At 39.4% G+C, this 25,016-nt stretch overlaps 4 protein-coding genes across 5 annotated transcripts in view; 1 reads left to right on the top strand and 3 right to left on the bottom strand.

Annotated features, from left to right (window-relative positions):
* Window positions 1-3,958, bottom strand: part of LOC118336170 (cilia- and flagella-associated protein 251-like) — a gene marked incomplete at its 3' end in the record, with an annotated part of 10,213 nt that extends 6,255 nt beyond the window's left edge. Inside the window, exon 1 of the mRNA XM_035672763.1 lies at window positions 3,823-3,958. The remainder of the gene's footprint in view (window positions 1-3,822) is intronic.
* A 6,796-nt stretch (window positions 3,959-10,754) lies between these two features.
* LOC118336167 (potassium channel subfamily K member 5-like) lies at window positions 10,755-15,395 on the top strand. The gene is made up of 5 exons (XM_035672759.1): window positions 10,755-11,176; window positions 12,246-12,357; window positions 13,994-14,160; window positions 14,266-14,434; window positions 14,566-15,395. The coding sequence occupies exons 1-5, from the start codon at window positions 10,988-10,990 to the stop codon at window positions 15,252-15,254; spliced, it is 1,326 nt and encodes a 441-aa protein (XP_035528652.1). The 5' UTR covers window positions 10,755-10,987; the 3' UTR covers window positions 15,255-15,395.
* A 138-nt stretch (window positions 15,396-15,533) lies between these two features.
* LOC118336168 (serum paraoxonase/arylesterase 2-like) lies at window positions 15,534-19,635 on the bottom strand. 2 transcript variants are annotated; one of them, XM_035672760.1, is made up of 9 exons: window positions 19,522-19,635; window positions 19,330-19,397; window positions 19,041-19,096; window positions 18,707-18,872; window positions 17,102-17,225; window positions 16,816-17,016; window positions 16,640-16,721; window positions 15,860-15,988; window positions 15,534-15,782 (listed from the first exon to the last, which is right to left on the bottom strand). In XM_035672760.1, the coding sequence occupies exons 1-9, from the start codon at window positions 19,605-19,607 to the stop codon at window positions 15,621-15,623; spliced, it is 1,074 nt and encodes a 357-aa protein (XP_035528653.1). In that variant the 5' UTR covers window positions 19,608-19,635; the 3' UTR covers window positions 15,534-15,620. The 2 variants fall into 2 exon arrangements, with proteins under 2 accessions (XP_035528653.1, XP_035528654.1); XM_035672761.1 differs by lacking the exon at window positions 19,522-19,635 and having other exon boundaries at window positions 18,707-18,886; window positions 19,330-19,388.
* A 791-nt stretch (window positions 19,636-20,426) lies between these two features.
* Window positions 20,427-25,016, bottom strand: part of LOC118335561 (serum paraoxonase/arylesterase 2-like) — a 5,156-nt gene continuing 566 nt past the window's right edge. Inside the window, exons 4-9 of the mRNA XM_035671901.1 lie at window positions 23,512-23,674; window positions 22,705-22,831; window positions 22,376-22,579; window positions 22,213-22,294; window positions 21,296-21,424; window positions 20,427-21,108 (exon numbers count right to left, since the gene is read on the bottom strand). Coding sequence (XP_035527794.1) covers window positions 20,947-21,108; window positions 21,296-21,424; window positions 22,213-22,294; window positions 22,376-22,579; window positions 22,705-22,831; window positions 23,512-23,674 — 867 coding nt within the window. The 3' untranslated portion in view covers window positions 20,427-20,946. The remainder of the gene's footprint in view (window positions 21,109-21,295; window positions 21,425-22,212; window positions 22,295-22,375; window positions 22,580-22,704; window positions 22,832-23,511; window positions 23,675-25,016) is intronic.

Genomic DNA, 25,016 nt, shown 5'->3' with positions numbered 1-25,016 from the left:
CACACACACACACACACCGGTATGCATCAGTGCTCACGGGCTCCTTTGGGTCTTTTAATGCTCCGTCATCTCAATTGTGATTGTCAGGAAACAGTCATGCTCCTAATGGACCAGCTGAGCTTGTGTCTGCTGCCTCCTCCATTTTGTGTTGCCTATCTAACATCTCTGCTATCAGCCAGCTGAGCAGGGCTAACCTGCATCATGACTGATTGAGATAGCGGCGGCCACACCACAGATGTCTCAATACAGCATCAATCTCTGATAATATGAGGCATATTTCTTTTTTTTGTGTGGAGGTAATTAGATGAATTATTGCTGTGCTGTTAAAAAAAACCTGCCCTCAATCCTACATAATTAGTGTCTCTAATGAGCTAAATTATAGATGAAGTAGGCTACCCTCTAGCAAGACCGAGCTCGCAAAGAGCTGCTGGATCAGGTGCAAATGCCAGGGCTGGGGTTGAATCACGGTTTTGATTTAGAGTTTCTGTTCTGTTACTTTTAATTGAATCTAATGCTCCCACAGGAAGATAATTGGAAATTTGATTTGACCCAGTGGATTTTACTTAAAGCCAATGTCACATTATACTTCAAATGACTTGCATTTTATGGAAAATGGCATTATTTTACAGGCTTAAATCTAATTAACACTAACAGATCATGACTAATTGAGCTCCAAATCATTAATTGTTCCCATTAAAGTTTGAATTGATGCCAACCCAATGACTTCCCCATTAATCCAGGACTCCAGTTTTAAAAAAAATAGATTTTCAGGAATTTGTCTAGACACCAAAACCTTCATATTATCTGCCAGTGATGCTGCAGTGATGCTGCTGTGCGTGTGGTAGTGTGCGTATATATATGTGTGATGAAATGAGACAAGAGGGCTGAATGGGGCAGAGCTTGCAGAGGAGGAGGATGAGGTATAGTATATAAATAGCTACATGTGCTCATGATGCAGGGACTCATTAGTTAGCCTTTACAGAGCTCAAGCTCGTATCTATTTCTGTGCACAGCGTGCTGCACACAACACGCATATGCACATGTGCATACATGTGTGCACAGCCACAAATGCAGACGCTACTACGTACAGCATCATTTTTAAGACAGCAGAGAGATTGCAATTGTTTTGAGTGACTTCCCTGCCCTTTCCTTTCTAACACTGGTCACTGACTGACAAGTTCCACCATAACGTTACCACGTAGGAATACTAGGACAAAAAGAAAGCATGTTTCCTGGGTACTGAGAGTAGGCTTAAGGAATTAGAAGGAGTTTAGAGTTAATCAGCCCCCAAGTGACCAAGTGAGATTATCTCTATCTACCTGCCTACAGTATCTATCTCACTGTCTCCCTCCACTCTGATTCTCTCTCTCATTCTGCCTCTCTGGGTGAGTGTGGGCATCTGTGTGTGTCTTTGTGTGTGTGTGGTGGAGAGAGAAAAGCTGCCAGAAGCACAGTTGCGATCAGCTGTGCTGATTCATGGCTTTATGCAGAGCCCCGCCTACCTGGCTGAAAATCAACAGAAATGAACTGAAAGCCAAGATATCAGTCCTCAGACCACATGGTGGCTCCTATTAACCTCTCTTAAGTAAACACAGACACACATGCCAACATACACACTAACATGTGCCCTGCTAAACTGTTAAGAATGTTCAGTTAAAAATACACAAGCCTGCCCAGCAACATCATGAATACACATAATATGGGTGGGGGGCTGAATATCTTATGATATGTGTGAACATCTACTACTTCTTAAATGATCTTATGGTGTAAAATAACACTGCATGCTTTCAAGATTATGGCGCGACATGTAAAGTAATTCTTGCAACAAATGTAAATTGTGATCAAACTTTAAATGAAGCACTGGAATCGTGGATTGTGTGTGTACTGGGTGATACTCATCGGGAAACAAAGGGTTATTTTAGTCTAGTCCTCTGTGTAACCCTATCCTGAACCCAGTTCCAAATTAATCAATACACACAGATGGTCAGTGCGCCTGATGCTGTAACATGAACCGACATGGGAAAAGAATGAAGTAGCTGGATTGATTTACTGTGGTTGCCCTGAAAGCAATTCTGAATCCATTTTCCAACATCACCTCAGCCAAAAGTCCACCGGCAGAGTAGTATATCTGGACATTAGTGCACATTATGAAAGAAGTGTTCTTTTTTTTTTTTACGTTGGGCACAAAATCTAAATCTGTGTCTAGATAACAGGAGTCATAAGTTAAATGATTTCAATTTACTATATTTAAATAAAATCATTTGATCTTTTTGTGATTACTTGTGTGACGATTAAGTAAAGTTTGATCGTTTCACATAGTTTTCTACGCTACGTCCAACCCTGGTTCCCTCATTCATGACGAAAAGCGCAAATGACGCTGTACAGTATGCAGAGTCTGTTCTCTATTTAGTAATGCTCAGACAACAGAGTAGTAGTCTAACTGCACGAATGCATCATAACTCCCAAAAGAGGATTAACACCAGCAAGCTCTTCTGGGACCTCGGTGACCTCACTCTCACACAGCAGAGCCAAAAACATCCTTCAGCCATCACTTCAGCAGCTCTGTGTTTTACAACGCCGCTGATTCAGCAGTACAGGAGACCCCGAGCACCCGGGTCTTATCTCGTGTCATTTTTTAACCTCTGTGTTTACTTCTGTTGCAGTCCTACTGCATTAATGCTGCCTCTGTCTTTCCCCTCATCCTCCCTACGTCATATCTGCAGCGCTTCATAAAAGATTATCTCACTATATATATCCAGTGGTATCATCAATGGAGATGAGGCTTATTGGATGAGTTTCTCTTTAAGTGCACACGCAGGGACAGACACACATTCACATATGCCGCCCCCTCCAGCGAGGATGGATATTTTTAACCTATACACTCCTACTGGGGGTAAAAGCAAGTCATCTCAAGCAGAAAATGAAAACCAAAAGCAATGCCATCTCTCTGAAAACAGCATGAAAAACCAACATCTGCACATCAGAGCGGACACATTTTAGGATGCACACCTCAAAGAGATGCATTCGAGAGCAAGAACATCCCGACACGGAGAGACAAAAGTGCATCACCCGGAACAATAACTACTTAACATATGAATGATTAAGGGGGACAAAACATGACAATCACATCACCTTCAGTCAGTTCATCATGTTAATGTCTCTTATACATCACACTGAATGTGATCAGACCTCTCTATACTGTACTCTATGTGAAGATGAACCATTAATAAAAAGAATTAAGGTTTAACATAAAAACATTCAGTTTTTTCTTTCATTTATCATCATTTACCTAATTGTATTAACCTTTACATTACCTTACATTAGTATAGCCGAATGCGTGGTTTTAATACAGAAACAAACAGAAATTGTAGTAGTAGTAGAAATAGTGCAAGTTTCCTAAAATCTTACACTCTTACAGCAGAGTGATAACTTGCATGCCCATTCATTTTTACAAAAACAACTCAACACATGTAGAAAACGCATCTCTGCCTCCGCCGATACGGAGCGCGTTTCATGTATGGGGCTCTTCTAAGACTGCTACAGGGCTGTTTTAATTAGGACATAGAGCCTATATGACTTTCATTTGCTTTAAGAAATCGTCTTTCCAATGTGGCATGGTAACATAGCCTCACACGACTTCAATTTCCAACTTTTTTCCCCCCCTCTATCAAACCGCAGAAACAGTTAGAGGCTGCATCGGGCCAGCGTGCCAGGGCATTTAAACAAATCTGGGTATGAAAATGGCGCCGAATGTGCAACAAAACAAATAAACACTAACTCATCCCCACCGCCCGAGGAACACACATCTACAATGTGGCTTACCTACTCTAGGATTAGCATCAATCGGAAAGCAAAGAGCGACAAAATCCGACAAAAATCCTATATTCCGCACGTTCAGAGGAGAAACAATGTTGCGGAGCGACACATGCTTTGTTGTGCTGAAGGTGTCCGATGCTCGTAAAGGGGTGGAGTCTCACACTGAGGCTTGGACTTGAGTTGGCCAACTGAGCAGCGATCAGCACGCCTCACAACCGCATGCAAGGTGGAGGAGATGGACACAGTTTTCATATAATGCTGATTAGAGCTGCTCCATGCCACTAAATGAAAGGCTATGTTCAAATATCTGAAGAGAAATATGAACATTCTGGAGCAATTTAACTCTAAAAACCACTGATCCAGTGTCTAACAGCAATCCATACGTGTTCAAAGCTGATGTGGAACCTCAGATTTCTACTAGTGTCAGTGTCATGCTTATGAAAGAGGGCATTCACATTGTCAAGTTTTAATTCACAACTCATCACTATGTTGGTGCGATGCATTAAGCCTCCTTACAACAATCCCCAACAGGCGTGGAGTAAGGCGGGCCAAAGAGTGCAATCGTTAACACAGTACAATGTCCAGAAACAGGAGGGAGGCACAGAGGCACACAGCAATACTCCTCAGAGTCTTCACCAGTCTTTACAGGCACCAACGTGGTGCATTCATCTGCACAGTATGAGGGGCCAGCACCTTGATCCAGGTGGGGAGATTTAAAAGTGGCACAGTTTCAAAGTCATTAGGAAAAAATAAAACCAGAGAACGTAACTAACACCAGACCCGCCCTCAAACACCTTATCTAAAAAACTAAAAAACAAACCAGCACACACATGTGCGTCCGATCAAGCTGTCTTAATGGACCCCGGCATGGTCCCCACCCATCTGCCTGACCCCATTAGGGCCATACGGCTCATAGGCAGAAGAAGGGGGTGGGTATAGGGGTTCATTATTCTCTCAGCCACATGGGGGAATAGGAACCATCACTTTTGTCTCACAGAGGTAAGTTCATGTGGCATGCACAGCAGCGCCACATGTCATTTCTGGGCAATTAATTTGCTATGCACTGAAGGAAAATGTCTTACCAGTACAAAGAAAGGTGAGTCCGTGGATGTTATCATAAAGTCCAAAAGGAGAAATCAAGAAGCAACACCAAATAAGAGAAACAGAAATGTCTCCGTTACGCAGTAACAGTCGATAATCGTGTTTTCTTCTTTAGACTTTGATCACTGAGCACAAGCACACAAACTAGTAGTGTTAAACATTTACTGTGACCTAATGCGTTAACAGGAAGACATTCCAGCTGAGTACAAACGGATATCTCCATATAGTTTATTTGCTTCCTCTGCTTCAGTTAGGGTTGGAATGAACAAGTCAGGGAGATAATAAGAGGAAGAGCAAGGGAGAGAAACAAAGACTACAGAACTACTCGCGTTGCCTTCAGTTGCTTAGGAACCCCTGCCCTACCCTGTGCCTACTGCAAGGAGCAGGTGTTGAGCTGGACCCAGGAGAGGGAGGAGAGACAGAGCAGAGAAGGGAGGAGAAAAGGAGCAGCACTCACAGACCCACAGTCCCTTGAGACCATGACAGACTGGAACCGCAGACTCTGAGATGAGCCACTCACATAGTAGACACACCCAAAACACTGACGTACACTTTCCGTCACCCCCCCCCATCCCCCCGTCACTCTTCCTCATTTGCTCAAAAGCACGGGCAAACACGCACATACGATGGCGCAGTGCATTACTCCGACTGAGTGCGTGGGGGTTATGTTTGTTTGGAACATCTTTATCCCTCTCTGGCTCCATCACCCAGTGGTTACATAATGTCCCATACCACTTCCACCCAATTCGTCTCTCTTTGACTTTCAATACCGCATCTGGGTACACATCACACACCGTGCCGCCTTCCCTCCCGGATCTTATGTAAAACAACTTTGAAAATGCCTTAAATGTGAATTTTGAGTGCATGTGATGGAGGCATGGTTTGCAGGGGTTTTATTTGTGCTCAGGAGCCGAGCTCTCAAGAGCACTAACGGGATAGATGGTAACAGCGCATCAATATTCATAGCGCACCATTAAGTTATGAAGAATTTATGAAGCAGGAGTGTTCCATGTTTCAGCTCCTTTCTGCCAGCAGACATGTTGCCCATCCTTCTTGTTTTGGAGCAAGTTTGAATTCTCACCTTTACACACTACTTAGAGAATTCAGATTAAAGACAAGAAGAAAGGAGTCAGGATGTATATTGAGTGCATCCTGTGCTGTAACCTAATACAGAGAATAGGACGGGGCAACTTTACAAAAAGAACTGTCATGGATTTTTTGCAACTAGTAAAACTCCCATTAATATTTTGCATCCAGAGACAATATGCAAAGCGATGAGCCAGATTGGAAATGAAATGCTCACATTAATATGCATGCACTTGGATGTCATCTGAGATCTCTTAAAAGACATTGTACCAAGCCCTGGAGCTCACACTACTCTGAACAGATTGTGGAGGACATTCTAGCCCCCCTAAGTACATGCTACATTGTGTTTGATTATCTGATGCTACTGTAAGTGGCTGTGTTTTCTTAGTTTACACTGCCACCTGGTGGAGAGATGGTGAATCAATCAAATTTTCACATGCATGATATGTAACAGTAAGTGTGAGAATTATGCAAACGAACAAATGTTCCTTTCCCTAAACTTCTCTACACATATTAAACCTCACACTGTAATTTCAATTCTTCCATTTCCTTATGTTGACATTTCCCCAACACACAGTGCAAGCTGGATCTAAATATGTGCACTCTAAGTTATATAACACACACAATCCACGGAAAAAGATCAAATCACTAGTTTAACATGAATTATTTGTTAGAGAGAGGGAATCCCCACCAACACTAATCTACTTTAACATAGGGCTTTAGGCATGCTGGGAGCATGTGTTCATGAGAGATAAAGATGTGTTTGCGTCCAGATGCCTCAGGGTGACACAGTCACACTACCCCTCCCAAAAGTAGCGTGATGTGGACACCAGCAGGTCAACATAAAGCCATAATTTCAGCTACAAAGGTTCTCAATGGGATTCTATCACAATGTTGTTGTTTTTTTTCAGATCTGTTAGATGCTGAGGGTTAAAAAAGGATGTCACACAATTGTTTTATTACTCACTCTTAAAATAACCTGATCATAAACTACAACAACCCTTTTCTCCTCGTATATGTAGAAATACTCAAGGTTGAGAAATCGCAGTCACTTTGTCACGCCAATAAAGAAAGAATCATGGTAGAAAAGCATTCGAATCAGACACAAGCAAAAGATACAGAAGGAGTCTACAAAGTCTGCACTCAAGTCCCAGTGTGGATGGCAAAGTCGAACAGAAGTAATGAAGAATTAATATTTAATAGGTATTACTTAAAAGAACCATTGCATAAATATAATAAATAAATAAAGGAAATGCTTCTCTGCAGCTGAGAGCAGGGTTTGTTTTATCATAATTAAACTCTACATTACCTTTAAATCATATTGTGGTATATTAAGGGGACATTTATCTATTTCATAAGGTCAATTAATTGTCATTATGTATGCAAAACAGCAGTGCAATACCCTCAAAATCAGCCTTACATCCAGTGGTTCAATGCGATCATTACTACAACAATGCCTTAGTTATTCATATTGTTCATACAACTTAAACAATATATTAATACTCACATTAAATCCATGTACAAGGTCATTGTAGATGACAGGGGCAATCCCAGACAGTGTGACCAGGTCAGAGAGACAGAGAGAGGGAAAACAGTGTGTCAGGTCAGTAAAATACATATTTTATCTATGTGACAGGACACATAACACAGAGTTTATTTAAATTAAAGGTGATGGCACACAAAGTCAAGCAGATGTACAGTGCCAAGTGAATGTGTTTTGCATAACACATCACTTAAAGGGGTAGCCTGAGCACATAAACTACTAACTCAACACATAAACTATGAGCCTGAATCAGGACATAGTACATAAAATACAGGGCTACCATCCTTTGAGGACAGAAAAACACTGTTATAAATAAGTGACATTTACAGGTTTTCCTCTAGATTCCCTCTTGTTATCAGCACAAAAACAGACCTACATCATTTACATAACTCCTGCAGGATTAGCTTTGACCGTGTTCTCTTCTTTCTGATAATTAAATTAGCTGTTTGCGTTCTAAAGTCTGCGAGTTGGTGACAGCCACCTCCACAACAAACCCTTCACAGACATTTCTTATCAGTTTTATAGCGTACTCGAAGCACTACAGTAAACTGTTTTTGTATTATTTCCTATGCAGCCTAACAGCACAGACATCAGTGAGCTCGTCGCATTTGACATAATCCCTCTAAATACGGCGCGGTGAACTCTGAGCGAACCTCCGCCGCCAGCACAACCTCGCCGGGGAAGCTGTGCGATGTCAACAACAACAGCAACAACAACAACAATAACAATAGCGTCATACCTGAGCAGACGGGTGAATCCTCCGCGCGTTTTCCTCCACCTTTATTTTGGTGCCATAATTCCGGCGTTTCCCTCCAGAGCAAGTTGGGAGACTATCGATCAGGGTTTCCACTGAGAGGAGGAGGAGGCGTCGCAGCAATGACGAAGCACTAAGTAGTGATGGGTGGAGATCAGAGGTGGGAGCGTGGAAGGAAGAAGAAAAACCTCATAGATGAGTGGTTACGTGTTGTGACGAAAGGTAATGACAGGCTGGTAGGCTCTGAGGGACACGGCGGTACATGTCCTTACTCAAAATGCCGAGGCAGGTCTGTTTGTTGCGGGTGCGTCAGGTGCGTCAGGTGCAGTGTGGTTCCTGCAGCGCAGAGGTTGTCTGCGGGTGAAGTAATGCAAACTGCCTCTCACACACACACACGCACTAACAGGTAGGGGAAGCACTAAAGGAGGCGTCAAGGAAGTAGTGTTCATGTGTCAAAATCAAAATGACAGCTAAGCGCAAAAGCAGGTGCAGCTCTCCTGCTGTGTGGTTGTGTGTTTACTGGAGTAGTTTCGGTATGAGGGCCCACATATCAGAGAGGAATGTGTGGTCAAAGATTAAGCCTTTTGTTCGGATACTGCCAACTTTTGTGCCAGCTGTACAGAGACCGGTCTGATATCAGCAAAGTCACAACCACCATACCTCTGCATGTGGAGCCATTTCTGCATGCAAACTTTACTGGTGGCTCCACACAGGGGCGCTGTTACGTGTGTGTGTGTGAGAGAGTGTGAGAGAGAGAGAGAGTGAGAGTGAGAGAGAGAGAGAGAGAGAGAGTGAGAGAGAGTGAGAGAGAGTGAGAGAGAGAAGGTCGGACACAAAGTACACATGTTACAGACACCAAGAAACAAAACTTGGGCTAATTAGTAATAATAGTGCCTGTAACAAGTAGTTCCTGAATAAATATGAACCATGCATTTTTATAGATATATAAGTGTTTAATATATGTCCCCCTCAGATAAAGTGGTGCATCCTTAAAGTCCTCCTCCACTCTCCAAATTGTGTTTTAGCTTATTGTTAGTTGGATGTTTGGTCTTCATTTGCAGAAGGATTTTCACATTGATCTGCTGGAGGGAGAAGTTTCTCTGTGCTCACCTTAAACCTCAGTTTAAGACATGCACATACAAGCATGGTTTTGTGACATCACAACTAGTATGGAAGACAATCATGGTCCAATATTTAACTCCCACAAGCCTCTGGGAGTGGAAGCCTCTGAGCATATACAGAGAACTGCTTTTTTTTTCAGTGTAGGAGACAGAGGGAATTAGAAGAGTAACTTAAATAATTGTGTAGAGGTGTTATTATAAATTATTATATATATTATATTATTATTATTATTATATGGTTGCCTTTCAGTAACCTTTCAGTTATTTGTCCCTTCAAGCAAAGTAAGGCTATCGTGTGTACAAGACTGACAAACAAATCTGGCTCCATTTGATGACCTTGTATGTCTCCTTAAACAGCAGCGCAAATCCCCTTAAGGTACAGTACACCTTAGTCTAGCAGCTGCTGCAGCTGGAACATCTGCCTCAGTATTACCTAAAACCCAGTGGCCAGTGTTGGCTCAGTCCCAGTAGGTTAGCCGAATATATCTGGCCTTAAAGGTGTACTCGAGCGATTTAGTATTGCACTTCCATAAACGCTCGTCAGACAGACAGATAACCTTAACGTAAAACTAGAATCGCCGTCAAATCTAAAAGCACAGAATTGTGATAGCCCTGACACTTTTCTTAGCTCCCATAGTCACTGCGGGTCAAGCTCCAAAAAACACTATATCGTGTGTAAAATCAGTGTGGAGTGTCCCTTTACCCCACAGTGCTTATTTATTTTTGATTTTTTCAGTTTTCATTGACAAAAAAAAAGAAAGAAACTTAAATATACTTCCATTCTACTTTCACATGCAGTATATTCTCACAGGAGGACAACACCTCTCATCCATTATCACGCCGAGCAGCCAGGGTCCACCCAGTGTGATTAACTTGACACACTGATGCTACAACCTTCTGGATGGTTGCACACGAAGATAAGAGCAACCGCCACCACCAACACACACCAGTTCAAACACATCCATGATCCCTCAGAAAGTGTGTGAAACCCTGTTCAGCCTACTGAAGACATGTTGCCCCCTGTTGAACGTTTCCATAACTGCTTCATGCCAGTATTCAGATAGATAGATAGATAGATAAGACTAGGAATAGAAGTAAGATAACATAAAATAGATAGATAGATAGATTAGATAAATATAATGCAGATAATAGATAGAATAGATAGATAAAATAGATAGATAAGATAGATAGATAGATAGATGCCATATATGCATGAAAAGAAATTGGAATCCATATAAGCTATTTTTAGAGTTTTGTGAAACTGGGGTTTGTACTTTTCCACTGGTTATTGTGAATAGGATAATAACTATAATTAACAATAATAATAATAACAATAGGGTCATTTCAATGTATGGTTAAAAATAAGTTTTTCAGCTTCTGGCGGAAAAAGAAAAAAGGGAAAAAAAGAAACCCTGAACAATGCAGCTGAGTTTGAATCAGTCTAACACCCAGTGTAACACAACTCAGTGACCAGGAAGAAAGCAGAGCGGCTGGGGTGACGACAGACAGCCCATTGTAGGGAATAAGATCTTACTGTCGCCGAGAGAGTTAAGTTATGACTTTAATATGGCTGATGATAAGGGCCCGTTTCTGACATCATGTATTATTTTCTACCTATCGATCGGGGCCGCGATATTCCAGATCCTGGAAGAGCCAAACTGGAAATCAGCCAGAGACAGATATAAGCTACAGAAGGAGAACATTGTGAAGAACTACCCATGTCTGACGAAAGAAGGTCTGGAGGAGATTTTGGAGGTATGAATCTATTTGTCTTTGAATGTGTGGCAGGAAACCGCGGCTGGTGAGTGATAGGTTGTCCATGTAATCTCTTACTGCTGCCTGTTGTTACTGTAACTTTGCGCAGATTGACCAGCCAGCTCAAATGCTGCCCGTCAGTCCTCACAAAGCTATTAGATCAAAATGAATGAAAGCTGTATTAGACAGTATTTCTATAACCACAGTGAATTCGAGCTTATTTAACATGCACTGGAAGAGTTAAAGAGAAGTTCGTTACACTTATATATGGCGACTCAGAACCAGTTTTTCCTGCTTTTATGATCAGACGACAAACACAAAAGTTTTTAAGTTTTTAAGTTTATTCTTTGGTTAAATAACGATGTTCACAGCAGTGTCTGAATTAGACCCAAAAAAAGGTGCCAGTACCCTAGTTCAGCAGAACTCTAACCTTAACCCTAAACACACCGAAACCCGAACCCCTAATTGTTCTTGTCGTTTCTTCTAACAAACAAAGGACATATGCAGTGCTGTTGTTTTAGTGTTAATCTCTGTGTTTGCACTGGCGTTAGGACCTCACCAGCACTGTTGTAGGCAGAAATACCTCGGTCCAAAAACTGAACTTGCATTAAAGCATCAAAGTAGTTCTTTTTAGGCAGTTATTTCAACACTTCTCTCGTTTAAACCTCGGGAAAAATAAAGTCCACTCCTCAGCGGTGGTATATATGCACAAAGGAGGTGGCGGTACTCAATAATAAGTGTACTTGCGGACAAAAAACAGAAGTACAGATGAGTGCTGGTCCATTGTATTCACTGGTTCACAGTCTTATTTGTTATAGCACATGAAAGCTGGAAGCATTCACGATCCAAACATCGTGTGCTGAGCGTGGAGGTGCATGTCTGCTCAAGCCGCAACTATTTCAGTGTTTGCCCAAGGTGTGTCTGCTGTAATGGCTGCCTCACTTGTGACTTTGATGTACATTTTCAAGTGGTGATACGCAGTTTAAATGCTGTTTGCTGTCAGTGTCATTAAGGGGAAGCAGGGCGTGATTGGGTTGCGTTGAGATTTATGTACTGTTTTTTCACCCAGATAGTGTCAGAGGCCGCGGGCCAAGGTGTGGCCATCACCGGAGAGATCCATCGCAACACGTGGGACTGGACCAACTCTGTCATCTTTGCTTCCACCATTGTCACCACTATAGGTTTGTATTAGATCTACAGTATCAGGCACCCATAATCCTCCTTAATGATATTATTCTGTCTGGTCCACTTCTTTGAGGAAGAGCTCTGGCTTCAGAAATGTTGTACTGCTGCTGGTTATGAGTTTATTGACCATTTTGATTCATTCTGGAAGAGAGAGCATTTACTTAGATGGTATGGTATATACCTAAACAGACATGGGATGAAGCAGTTTGTGTCAAATGTGAGGAAATCTCCGCCTATTTTATCTGACTTTTTCTGCAGGCCCCTATCCCAGTTAGTCCCTCAGCTGTTCATATGCTCATCAACAACCAATCCAGACTGCCCAGGGCTAAGTTATATTACATTACACGTTACATTTTATTTATGTAGTCTGGTGATTATATTGTCGGGAATGATTTTGAGTTTTTTTTCCTGATCACCGAACCCTGGCTGACGCAGGATAATATAGTTCCCCTAGTTGAATCAGCCCAAATGAACTGTCTTTTTCTGTATTTATACCCCTCTTTATTTATTATCTCAGGCATTTCAGTTTACAGACCTTCTGCATTCTGATTTACAGACAAGCCAAGTCCACAACTGGTTCATCACAGAATTCTCAAAACTCAAATAAATTTGACAATATTCTGGTTCTGGCAGATTTTTCAATTTACAAGAATCTGAAAATTGTCATTCATGCATTTATTACATCCCATTTAGACTACTTTAATTCACTCTACTTGTGCTTAAGCAAACACAACCTCTCCAGACTTCAGTTAATTCATAATGCAGCTGCTAGACTCCTCGCCATTTTCGAACACAATTTTAACTTCATTACACTGGCTGGCCTATGCTTTTTAGAATCAATTTTATGATTTTAATTATCACTTTTTAAGGACTGGCCACTGATTATATCAATGCCTGTCTAATGCCATATGAGTCTAAGTGTAGCCTGAGATCCTCCAATGGTTCCTTTTAGAGATTCCAAGATCTAGATTGAAAAGCACGGGCGACTGGGCTTTTGCTATCAGTGCCCCGTCGTTCTTGAATGACACACACATCTCTTCTAAATCTTTTTTAAAAAGAGGCCTTTTCAAAAGTGTGTTTACTTAATTCCTTGATGTGTATGTCCAATAATCTATTCTGTTGTTTTATCTTATGCTTTGTACTTTTGTTATTTTAATGCTGTTGTTTTAGTGTCATTTTATTGAATTTTGCTGTTGTAAAGCTCTTTGTAACTTTTGAAATGTGCTATACAAACAAAATGTGTTATCATTATTATTATTAGTAGTAGTATTAGTAGTAGTAGTAGTAGTAGTAGTAGTAGTACTTTGTGATAAGAAAAATAATTTATTAATACATTAGTCATTAAGAACAAAAAAAACCCTTAAACCCTGATTAATGAATAACTTAGTGCACATTTGATGACCTTCAATAATAACAGATAATAAATAATAATCTTAAAAAGACAAAGCACGTAATAGAGGAAGCTACACAGTAACCAACTGTTTTCCAAGTTTTATCCTTACTGCTAAATGATTCATAAATGACTTATTAACCAACAATGAAGCCAATATTTACAGTGTATTAACCTTTATAAAACGTTCCTTATATCTCTCAGTGTTGTGCAATAATATTTCCTCTTTTTTTTACCTACAGGTTTTGGTAATGTTGCTCCCAAGACTAAAGGTGGTCGTGTGTTCTGCATCATGTACGGTCTGTGTGGGATCCCCCTATGTCTGGTGTGGCTAAGTGAGCTTGGTTCATTCTTTGGAGACCGGGCCAAACGTCTGTCCCAGGTTCTGATCCGTAAAGGCATGTCAGTGGTAAGATGGTCTGATTGGAAGCAGGAGTTAGTCTGAATAATGTAATAAAAGGCAGCTCCATCAAGTTATTTTAATATGATGTGATTCTTTGCTGCCTTCTGTCAGAAAAAGGTCCAGTTAACCTGTACAGCATTGTTCCTGTTATGGGGGCTGTTGGTGCACCTGGTGATCCCTCCAATTGTTTTCATGTCTGTGGAAGGATGGACCTACCTGGAAGGCCTTTATTACTCTTTCATCACACTCACAACGGTTGGTTTTGGAGATTATGTCGCAGGTAGGTTTGATTTATGACATAATGTCACGAATTTTATCTAAGGTTAATGTGTCCATGAAGTCATTTGTGGGTCTGAACTTTCCTTGTCCTTTGATATAAAACTCATACCGGTTTATTGACTCTCGTTTCAGGTGTAAATCCAAACATTGAATACCCCAGACTGTACAGAGTGTTTGCAGAGATATGGATCTACATGGGCCTGGCCTGGCTGTCTCTGTTCTTCAGCTGGAACGTCCACATGGTGGTGGAAGCTCACAAGGTGTTAAAGAAAAGAAGACACAGGCACAGACGCTTCTATAATGAAGAACCCCAGCCTGTAAAGAACAACCAAAATGTAAAGCCGACCGTTATTGACATTTTCGACTTCCCGAAGGACGAAGACTACAGCACTGTCATCAAAATGATTGGAACCACAGCCAACCGGAAAAAGCCTGCAGACAACATAAATCGCTCAAAGAGCTGCAGCGACATCTTGGCCATCCAGACCCTGGAACACTCGCCCCGGCACAGACGCATGATCAGTGTCAGTGAAGTGTTCATGAATGCAATAGCTGTCGCGGACAAAGATGAACAAAAAGGGGAGTGTTCTCTAATACAAGAAAGCAACCAAGGCTCTGAACCTGCAGAATTTGTGAGGACTGATAATGAGGACAAGGACAGTTGTGCATTTGATTCAGAAACTAATGGTATTTTCTTCACTGTGCCTACCAAAGATGCTACAGAAGAGGAAAGTGTACAGCATCCTGATGGCGGAGGGACAAGGTTTACAATATCCAAGGTAGTAGAGGAAGAAGATTTGAATAAAGATGAAAAAGGGTAAAGATCGTTTCTAAAACTTCCTAAAGATCGTTTCTAAAACTTCCTTTACCTTTGCCAAAAATTGTAGAATCAGCCAGGCTTTTATTTTTTGTATTGTATGTAAATACTGTATGTATCAAGAATTCATTTTGTGAAAATGATACTAAATAACTCGATACAAACTTAAGCTGCCCTGTTAAGACGGTTTCTTACTTTACAGTGCCATTATTTGAATCAACTATTCAATTATTAACCGCACACAGTGAGCCAGTGTATGTGTCAGGTATCTAGCAAGATTACATTTTTTTCATCCCATAGCCATCCAAAGTTTTTATTACAACATTTTCTGTTCTTACACAGTAGTGATCAAAGACACAGAATACACAGATTATTTCAAATCACAGTACAGGGCTTTGTGGAAAACGGTGCCAATGAGCAACTTTCCCTCATAGGGAGCTGCTATAGAGGAGCCCATGATCACACGGCCATTATCAACATACTCCTGGGTCACCAAAGGCTGCTCTGAGTGAATGTTCTTGATCTTGATGATCTGGAGGAAACATGAATAAATGTATCAGGCAAATTCAAATAACTGTGTTGATATATTATTTCATTATAAACACTAACCTCAGAGCCAGGTGGATCTTCAGGGTCATACTGTGACAACTTCATGCCATTTGGGTGACAACCCAGCCAAATGTCACCGGTCTTATGGTCCACGTCGATGTTATCACAGAGTGACCCAACAGCTACAGACTGGTTGGAAACATTACATATAGTGAGTAGAGATTAAAACATGTATACATATTGTTTTTAGGCTTAAGTTGCAAAAGAGCACAGCAATAGTGATGTTTTAAAAAATTGTTTATAACTATGGGAAATGTGCTTATTTGCCTTCTTGCCAGACAGAAACAGCTAGCTCGGCTCTGTCCAAATGTAACAGAATCCACCTACCAACACCTCTAAAGGTCAGTAATTATAGGACCAGTGTGTAGGATTTAGTGGCATCTAGCGCTGAGATTGCAGAATGCAGCCAACTGAAAACCCCTCAACTCAACAAAGCACAAAGTAGCGAAATGCCTTATCTACAGCCAGGGTTTGGTTTGTCCATGGCGGACTCAATAGAAGAAGACCCGCTCCCTCTGTCGATATGATTCCTCATTTCAGGCAATTATACACTAATGAAACATAGCTTTGAATATATTCGGCTATATTTAATTTCTGCTATAGATTCTCCTAAATGTTACACACTGGACCTTCAACACATATCTTGTTTGTTTAATCAGTACAAAAACTTAATATGCTTTAATAAGCAGATAATAAGCTTTAATATGCATATTTCACAAAATGTCAAACTAGTCCTTTTTTTTTTTTGCTGAAGGAAGAAAGAAGACAACACTGCATTACCTTAAGATACACTAATTGTTCCCCTTCTTGTCTTTCAAAAACGTCTACCTCGTGGTCAATGATATCTGAGACATAGATATACCTGTAAAAAAAGACTATTCCTGAGTTATTATTTTATAATTACAAATGAAATATTAATTTGGAATTCCATTCAATAAAAAAACATTTGGAATAACCGTTTGCAAGGCGATATGTTGATGCCATTTGCAGACATGATACCATCGGCTGCCACCCGCACTTCCTTTGGACTGTAGTACACCACGTCACACCAGGGGAGACCCATCAAAACAGTCAGAAAGTTAAGTGCATCACTGGAGCAGGAGCGATAATTTGTGGCGTAGAAGTTTTCTACTCCGACTGCAACAATGTCATTTACACTGAAAGACATGAGGAATAAGATTAAAGACATACAGAGATGGTCAAATGTGTGATACCTTGAATGGTTTATTATACAGTATGTACCTGTGGAGTAGGGGGTGGGTGATAGTTTTTAGGTGCACAAGTGTGTTCTCCTGAACAAAATGAAAGATCTCTACTTGGCTTTTTTGCTCAGGGTGATTGACAACAAACAGGTACACAGAGTCATCTGCAAACAAACAGCAGTGTGTGGTCATTATTCTCCTCTTTTCTTTATAATATACACATTTTCTGACAGAGTTTGACCTGTGTCCTGGTATTACTGTCACACCATGGCAATTTTATGTTTTACTGAAAGTTGTAATCCTTAAGATTTCAGTCATGGCGGATTTGGCAACACTCATGGTTACTGCGGTTACCACTACAGGTCCCATAAAATGTCCTGACGCAACAGCAGTAGGAAATGCTGAGTTAGCTTTAGTAGGAAATTAAGACAGCTCTGATACGGCTGTAAGAGAGTGAACAGTTAACAGTGGGCCTGATATCAATGACATCAAACAGTAACCCCGGATTACATACTGCATACCTTTGAATCCCTTGCTGTACCGTGAAGAATTTTAACCCCTTGTGGGAATGGCGGATTGTGCCAGGACCAATACAAACTACTAAATTGCTGAATGTAAATACATATTAAAAAAATGAAGACCATAAATAATACCAACATAAAATATGTATCTCTTATTTTTATTGTTAAAATAAATATATCAAGAAGAGCTAATCCACCATTAATAAAAGAGTTTTTCCAGTGATTCACTCCCTAAAAATAACATCTCTGGGGCAGCAGATTAACATCCATTCAAAACCACTTTACGTTTTATCTTGGCAAAATAAAATTGCACAATCTGAAAATAAATATAAGGGTCCTCCAAAGTCTGGTAAGTAATATAAATAAAACCCAAATTCTTGCTAGCATTTACAGATGATTACAGGTCTCCTCTTTATATACATTTTTTCTATTTAATGAAAATATGTTGGGTTACCATATCACCAAGAATTTAGATATGAGTCAAAAGAATTCTTTGCCAGGTGCATTCCAGGAAAATCATGTCTTTTCTTCAACAGAACACAACAAGAAAATGGAACTTTATTTATCTTTTATACTATTTTGCCTTTTTTCAAGACTTTGCAGTATTAAAGTATATTCTTTAATCTAATATCTCTATATTGATTAATTTAAAGTAATATCCACAGTTCCTACTGTGGACTGAGAATGAATGTTTGTGAACATAGGCTATTGTAGGCTATTAAAATGTTGTTTAAACAGGGCTGCCTCTCACAATCTGATTTCCTAATTAAGTTGTTTAAATGTTGGTTAAAAAATGTTGATGGCCAACAACAACTGTTAATCTATTATTTAAATAATATATATTTTAGTTTCAGACTCTTCATACAACATCTTGCTTGTCACATGACTTGTGTAAAGGCTGAATTAAAAAACAAAATATTTTAATGAATTTGCATATTGTGTGAGGCTTTTGACTTTTTTTCATAATGTAGTTGTTGCAATACAAGGCAATATCCTCTTGATTCAAGATTTCTACAATATCAGATTCCTTTTCATATAACAGATTATGCGTGATCATTTCATGCACAGACTTTCATATCTTTGTACTATAGTTGTGATGTTGCACCTGACTTGTACTTGCATACCTGCTTCATCCATGTATACACTAATGCCATGAGGATTGAAAGAGTTGAGGTCCAGGTCTCCTTTGATTTGTAGCTCTACTGGAGTTGGCTTTGGGTGCAGCAGATCCAAAATGTACATTTTCCCTGGTTCATCAGAGAATGAAGGCAGTCCAGGAAACTTCAAGCCCTGAGTGGAAAACACTAAGATGTTGTGTGATTTTGCTTCAGCAGGGACATCGCACTTTTTCCTGAAGTTATGTCAACTATGACAAAAATGTTGATCCATAATTTAGCATAATGTAAAGGAATATTTGATGAACATTCATGCAGCTATGCAAAGATCTTAATAACATACTGTGCTCAGAAAGGCCAGTCCATCTTTAAGTATTGTGATGTCCTCTGCCCCATATTCTGTACACAACAAAATCAACACTTCAGTTCTTTAAGTGCACCACCCATTGACCCAAGCATTACCACATTCCACACCCTTGACCTATACTGCCACTAAACTGGACTTCAAACTCTTGGTGCATCACATTTTACATATAGATTGTCCAGAAACATGTTTAGATTACAGAACATTGGTGACAATGTAAATCACAAAGTTAAGACACTGACATGAACATACAGCCAAGAATGCCTACCAATATTGTTTAAATAGTGACAGTTGAGGTGTTTCACTGTCACTTCTCTGGTAGAAAGGCTGATTTCCCTGCAGAGAAAATTAAACATGACAAAGCACTTCATAGGAAACAAAACAAAACAAAAAAGCTGTCAACTAAACCTCTACTACACCACACCATTTACTATTAAAGAATAAAAATATAAATACTTACTTTAGTTTAAGAAATCTGTATCCAATTAAAGCTGCAAAGGCAGCAACAACAACAGCAGCAACAAGGACTTTATTCGCGGCTGCCATGTTTTTATGTCTAAGGTTACACAGGAACACATTCAGAGAGAATTTACATAGGTGCACCAGAGATGGCGCTAAAGTGTCTTTGTGTGAAAGAAGCAGGATTTTTTTCCAATGAAATAATTGTCATCCACATATGGACCATCTTCCTTTTTCTTTTTTCTTTTCTTAGATTTTTAATCAGTCAAGGCAGTATTTATTTAAGGATCTTAATCACACTCAATGTGTGTTAGCACACCTTAGAATAAAAATATTTAGGCCTAAAGAAGAAAAGAACAAAACAAAACATAATAAGCAATACAGACATAACTACAATTACTGCCTCACCTAGAGAATATGTTTACCTAGAAGTACAGAGGAATGATAGATTCATGACACGGTGCAACATCACCAGAAGCTCAATACAACACAACCAATGAGCTTGTGGTGTACTATAATGCCTCAAATATGGATGTTAACTAATTCTGTGTTGGCTTTACACACATCTTCAGCCGGGGCCAGCTTAGAAGATCTATCAAATCACTAGTTTCAAGGTCAAACTAAATTCTTCATCTAGAAAACTTTGTCTTTTTTGCATTTCAAAACCAAACAAATGGACTGTGTTATAAATTTGAGTGACTACAAATGAAAGTGAACATGTGGTAATGATGTATGTGAAACCTTTAATTATGTGGCTGTGGCGTCTCCCATCCAACAACAATTATTAAAGCACTGTCCATCAAGCATCCTTTAACATCCAGATTTGTATGCACGTTTTTTGTGTGCATTCATCTGTCCGCGGACATGCAGCTTTTTTGTGCATATTTGTTGAAGCACTAGACAAAGTTGAAACATGACTTTTATTTTATTTACATTCAAATACATGAAACAATGTGATTAACAATAGCAATTACCACATGTAAAAATATTCATTCACACACATGAATATGCATAGATTCAGCATTTTTCAGTCAAAATATATTCTTTTCATGATACACAGCAAAGCAATTATATGAACCTTTCACATTTGATTGAAAATACTGTTTTACAACTACTTCAGTCATTTCTGTGTCGGACACCATTTTGTAATACGCTGTTGTACCCAGGGCTCATTGCTACAAAATCAGGTGAACGTCATCCACCGATCTTTCTTTGCCTAGTACAACAGGTTAAAATATCACTTCACCTCTTTGCAAGACTCTCAATTAGACAGCGAACAGATTGAGAGCCTTGCAAAGTGGTCAGTTTCCTTTTTTTTTTTACTGAAATTTTAATTATTTTCTTTTAAACTCTTCTGCTTAAATGCCATGTTTTTTTGTAGCTCTACTGGAGTTGGCGTCGGGTGCAGCAGTCCAAGACTCATTGCCTACTTTAAATCACAGCACACAGCTTTATGGAACACAGTACCAATGAGCAACTTCCCCCCATAAGTAGCCGCTACCGAGGAGCCCATGATCACATCGCCGTTGTCAGCGTACACCTGAGTCACCACTGGCTGATCAGAGTGAATGTTCTGGATGTGGATGACCTGAAGAAAACATAATCATGAAAAGGAAGGAATTATAAGGAGATAAACAAAAGCATAAGTTTATATATCAGCTGTTTAGGTAAGCAGAAGATAGCAGATACAGCAACATATATATTTAGATATTTAGTCTGTTTTTGTAATGTTGTCTCTCACAATTTACTATCTGGTTAAAAGTGAATAGACAAACCTCTGATCCAGGTGGGTCCTTGAGGTCAAACATGAATAATTTCCATCCATTAGGGTGACAGCCCAACCACAGGTCACCGGTTTCAGGCTCAACTTCGACGTTGTCACAGAGTGAGCCCACAGCCACAGACTGGTGAGGTGTCATACACAAGGTTAAAATCATACATTCATCATGGCGTCTTTATTACCTTAAAGGACAATTCTAGTGTCATCTGACTTTGTACTGGTTTCCCCTTCCTGTTTAGCAGAAGCGTACATTGGTTTTGTAGCGCTTTAAATCACATTACATGAAAATGATTTGCTATTGGCAGCTACTCTTATCTAAATCCATGTAACTCAACTTTAAGTTACTTCCAGCAAATTAGTAACTGTTGGTTTTATAGCAATAGCCTTTACCAACTGCATCTGACAAATGTCCTGCATCACACTGTGACAATTAACATGCTGGAAATTTCCTTTAAAGGACACTTTTTTGCATTCAAATTCTGTATTTATTCTGAAATTAATGTCAACCAGAGCTGGGTAATAAGTCAGCCTTAGTATGTGTTGACTTTAAGGGGAATCATACAAATATCATATGATCATATTGTGTTATTGTTTAACACAAAATTCAGATGTTTAAATAAATCATTCCCATGCATTTGTATTTAAATCGATAAATACATTTTAAAGTGTCCACTATAGTGGAACAAAGGGAACTGAAATTAACATCAATTACATCATTCGACATTTAATTTTGCTTACATATGCCACACTGTCATATCAATATCATATCTGTCAATTTAACTCACACTAATGTCATCAGATTAAGAAATACTGTCGAATAATAGTACAATAATAACAAAATATTTAATTATTACAGCTGATGAAGCATACTCATTTATCAGTGGGAAAACTGATTCGTTTTCATTTATTTACCTTCACAGAGACTAATGTATTGTCTTCTTTCCGCTCCAGCACATGTACGTTGTGACCAAACATATCTACAACATATATATGCCTACAAACGAGAAAGAATATCAAAATGAAGAAACTCAAGACATTGAGCATGGATGACCATATACTTGTACATCTTTCTTACCTTTTGTCTGGTGAGATATTGATGCCATTTGCAAAGTAATATCCCTCAGAGACCACTTTGACTTCCTCGGGACCGTAGTAAACAACATTAGTCCAAGGCTGAGCCAGCAGAGCTTCCACAAGTACTGTAGGGATTCCATAAGTGAAGTAGTGATCGTTGGTTGCATAGAAGCTTTCAACTCCCACTGCGACAATATCATTCACACTGGAAAATAGATCAGAATTGAAAAAATGTTTGCAGGTAGACTACATCTCCCTACATCTCCCTACTCAGTAAATCTCAAGTGCAGTTCATTGAAGCTACAGTTTAAATTGATCACCACACTGTACCTGTGGAGAAGTTCATGTTTGATGGTTTTCAGATGCGCCAGGGAGAGGTTGTCCTCGTCAAATTTAAACACCTCTACTTGGCTTTTTTGGTCAGGATGATTGACAACAAACAGGTATATTGTGTCATCTGAGAAGAAACAAGGTAAGCATTGTAAAATTAATACTGACAACCAAGCTGTGTGTGTGTGTGTGTGTGTGTGTGTGTGTGTGTGAAGGCATGAATGACTACAAATGTAAAAAAGAGAATTATCAAAGCCAAAATGAGAATTTACATCCGGTACATTCTGCAGTAGTTACACACGTTTAAGATTGTTACCCTGAACTGGTTAAGGATGCATCAGAATCTGTAGTTGATGATTTCCCTCAAAAAACCCAAATGACTTACTGTTTTTAGCACGGACATAATAAAAAAGGAAAGGCACTGGCTGCAGACATTATTTTATCTACACTGTGTTCAAATATACTGACACACCTAAGATAGTGTGACAATCTAAGCAAGTCCCATTGCACCCAAAGGGTACCCACTGTGATTATCATAACAGGTTTGTCCACATACTCAACGTGCACACACAGGCATAGTCTTCAGTAGTGACACAGTCAGGTGAGCTGAAAATAAAAGTATTTTTCTAACGCTACATGTATTTAAATATGTGCTATTAATGTATATCTGTAAATATAAATGTTGTTAAATGTGGATTCAACTGAAAAAAATAAACAGTAGAAAGGGTTTTTGCCCTTCAGGTGATCTCTTGTAGAGACTTGTGTGTGACATGCGTGCAACCACACATAGGTGGTAAGTGCTTTTACCACTTGGATCGGTGTATACACTGATGCCATGAGGGCTGAATGATTCCAGATCAAAGTTTCTTGGCATTCGAAGCTCCACTGGTTTCATCCGAGGATTTTGCATATCGAGGGTGAAGATCTTTGCAGCCACATCTGAGAAAGGCGTTCGAGGATACTTCAGACCCTTGACAAATATATTAAATTATACAGACTATAAAACACATTGCACAACCAATTATGACACAATACTTGAATTTTTTTTTTTTAAAGCAACCTTTGATCGGGGACAGTGGATACAAAAAGATCAGGCATTAGCTCATATTTGGTGGCGATAGTTATAGGAGTTTTTTTCTGCCGTTAAAGAGACGCTGGCCAAATACATGTGATCTGTAAAGTGGGATCAGGAAGGATTTTTGATCTTTGGAGACGATCAGAGGGGTTAAACAAACATTCATTTGAGGTTATATTGAGCACATCAATGACAGAGTTGCAACAATGAGTTGACTGACAATAAATTAATCGTTTTTAAGAAAAAAAAAGCACAAAAATCATTTTCAGTGTGGTCCAGTTTGTGACATTTAGTAAGATCTATTGGTAGAAATGAAATATAATATTCTTAAGTATGTTTTAATTAGTGTATAATCACTGTAATATAGGAATCTTTATGTTTTTGTTACCTTACAATGAGTCATTTATATCTACAGTTGCTGAGGGTCGCCTTCCATGGAGTCTGCTATGTTGAACCGTCATGTTTCTACAGTAGCCCAGAACGGACAATATAAATACTGGCTCTACATAAAGGCGTTTAGGTTTTTCCACGCGTTCCATGGCCACCGTAGTTCCTCCTTTGTGCTTGGAAGGGGAGGGTAAAGCGAGGGAGTTGCGATCTGCAATTACACTGCTAGGTACCACTAAATCCTACACACTGGACCAATAAGTCACTGTAAATGGAATATGTTGAATAACTGAATATTCTTTTTGTACTGTTGGCCAGACAAAAGACTGTTAAAAATGTGACCTCTGACTTTTTGGTATTAGATAGATAGATAGAATAGATAGATAGATAGATAGATAGATAGATAGAGCTTTATTTATCCCGAGGGAATTCAGTACCAGTAGCATACAAAACAACATTAAACATACATTAAAATAAATTTAAAATAAATTGACTTATAACACAGTAGCCACAGTAAGAGTGAAAACAGTAAGCAGTGCAAATGGAGGTAGAAACTGTCCGTTGGCTATTGTCCTCCTGCCTTGACTAAGAGTTTGTACAGTCTGATGGCCAGGGGACGAAAGACACTTGAAAAATAATATAACTTGCAGTTTGTGCACACTTGATGGCAAGGTTAGTGGGCAAAGATGATAACAAATGTAATTGACATCACTATTGTTTACAGGACAAAAACACAAAAGGTTTTTTTTTTTTTTTTTTGTTAGTTTTTTAAGTAAACAAAAACTTTCAACCATACTGTGGCTTTCAGAGAACATAAAGCCTATCAAACGTGTTGCATAAAATTCAATAA

This window comes from Morone saxatilis, unplaced genomic scaffold (assembly GCF_004916995.1).
Source record: "Morone saxatilis isolate NCDOM2014 unplaced genomic scaffold, NCSU_SB_2.0 Contig24, whole genome shotgun sequence".
NCBI lineage: Eukaryota > Metazoa > Chordata > Actinopteri > Moronidae > Morone > Morone saxatilis.
This window is presented reverse-complemented; position numbering and strand designations above follow the sequence as displayed.

Bases quoted from the DNA above. Each gene is read 5' to 3' on its own strand.
- LOC118336167 (XM_035672759.1), top strand. From the start codon at position 10,988: ATGGCTGATGATAAGGGCCCGTTTCTGACATCATGTATTATTTTCTAC. The intron at 12,358-13,993 runs GTTTGTATTAGA...TTTTACCTACAG, and splicing joins CACCATTGTCACCACTATAG to GTTTTGGTAATGTTGCTCCC. The intron at 14,435-14,565 runs GTAGGTTTGATT...CTCTCGTTTCAG, and splicing joins TTTTGGAGATTATGTCGCAG to GTGTAAATCCAAACATTGAA.
- LOC118336168 (XM_035672760.1), bottom strand. From the start codon at position 19,607: ATGGCAGCCGCGAATAAAGTCCTTGTTGCTGCTGTTGTTGTTGCTGCC. The intron at 17,226-18,706 runs GTATGCAAGTAC...GTTTGTTTGCAG, and splicing joins TGTATACATGGATGAAGCAG to ATGACTCTGTGTACCTGTTT. The intron at 15,783-15,859 runs GTTAGTGTTTAT...TGTTTCCTCCAG, and splicing joins AAGATCCACCTGGCTCTGAG to ATCATCAAGATCAAGAACAT.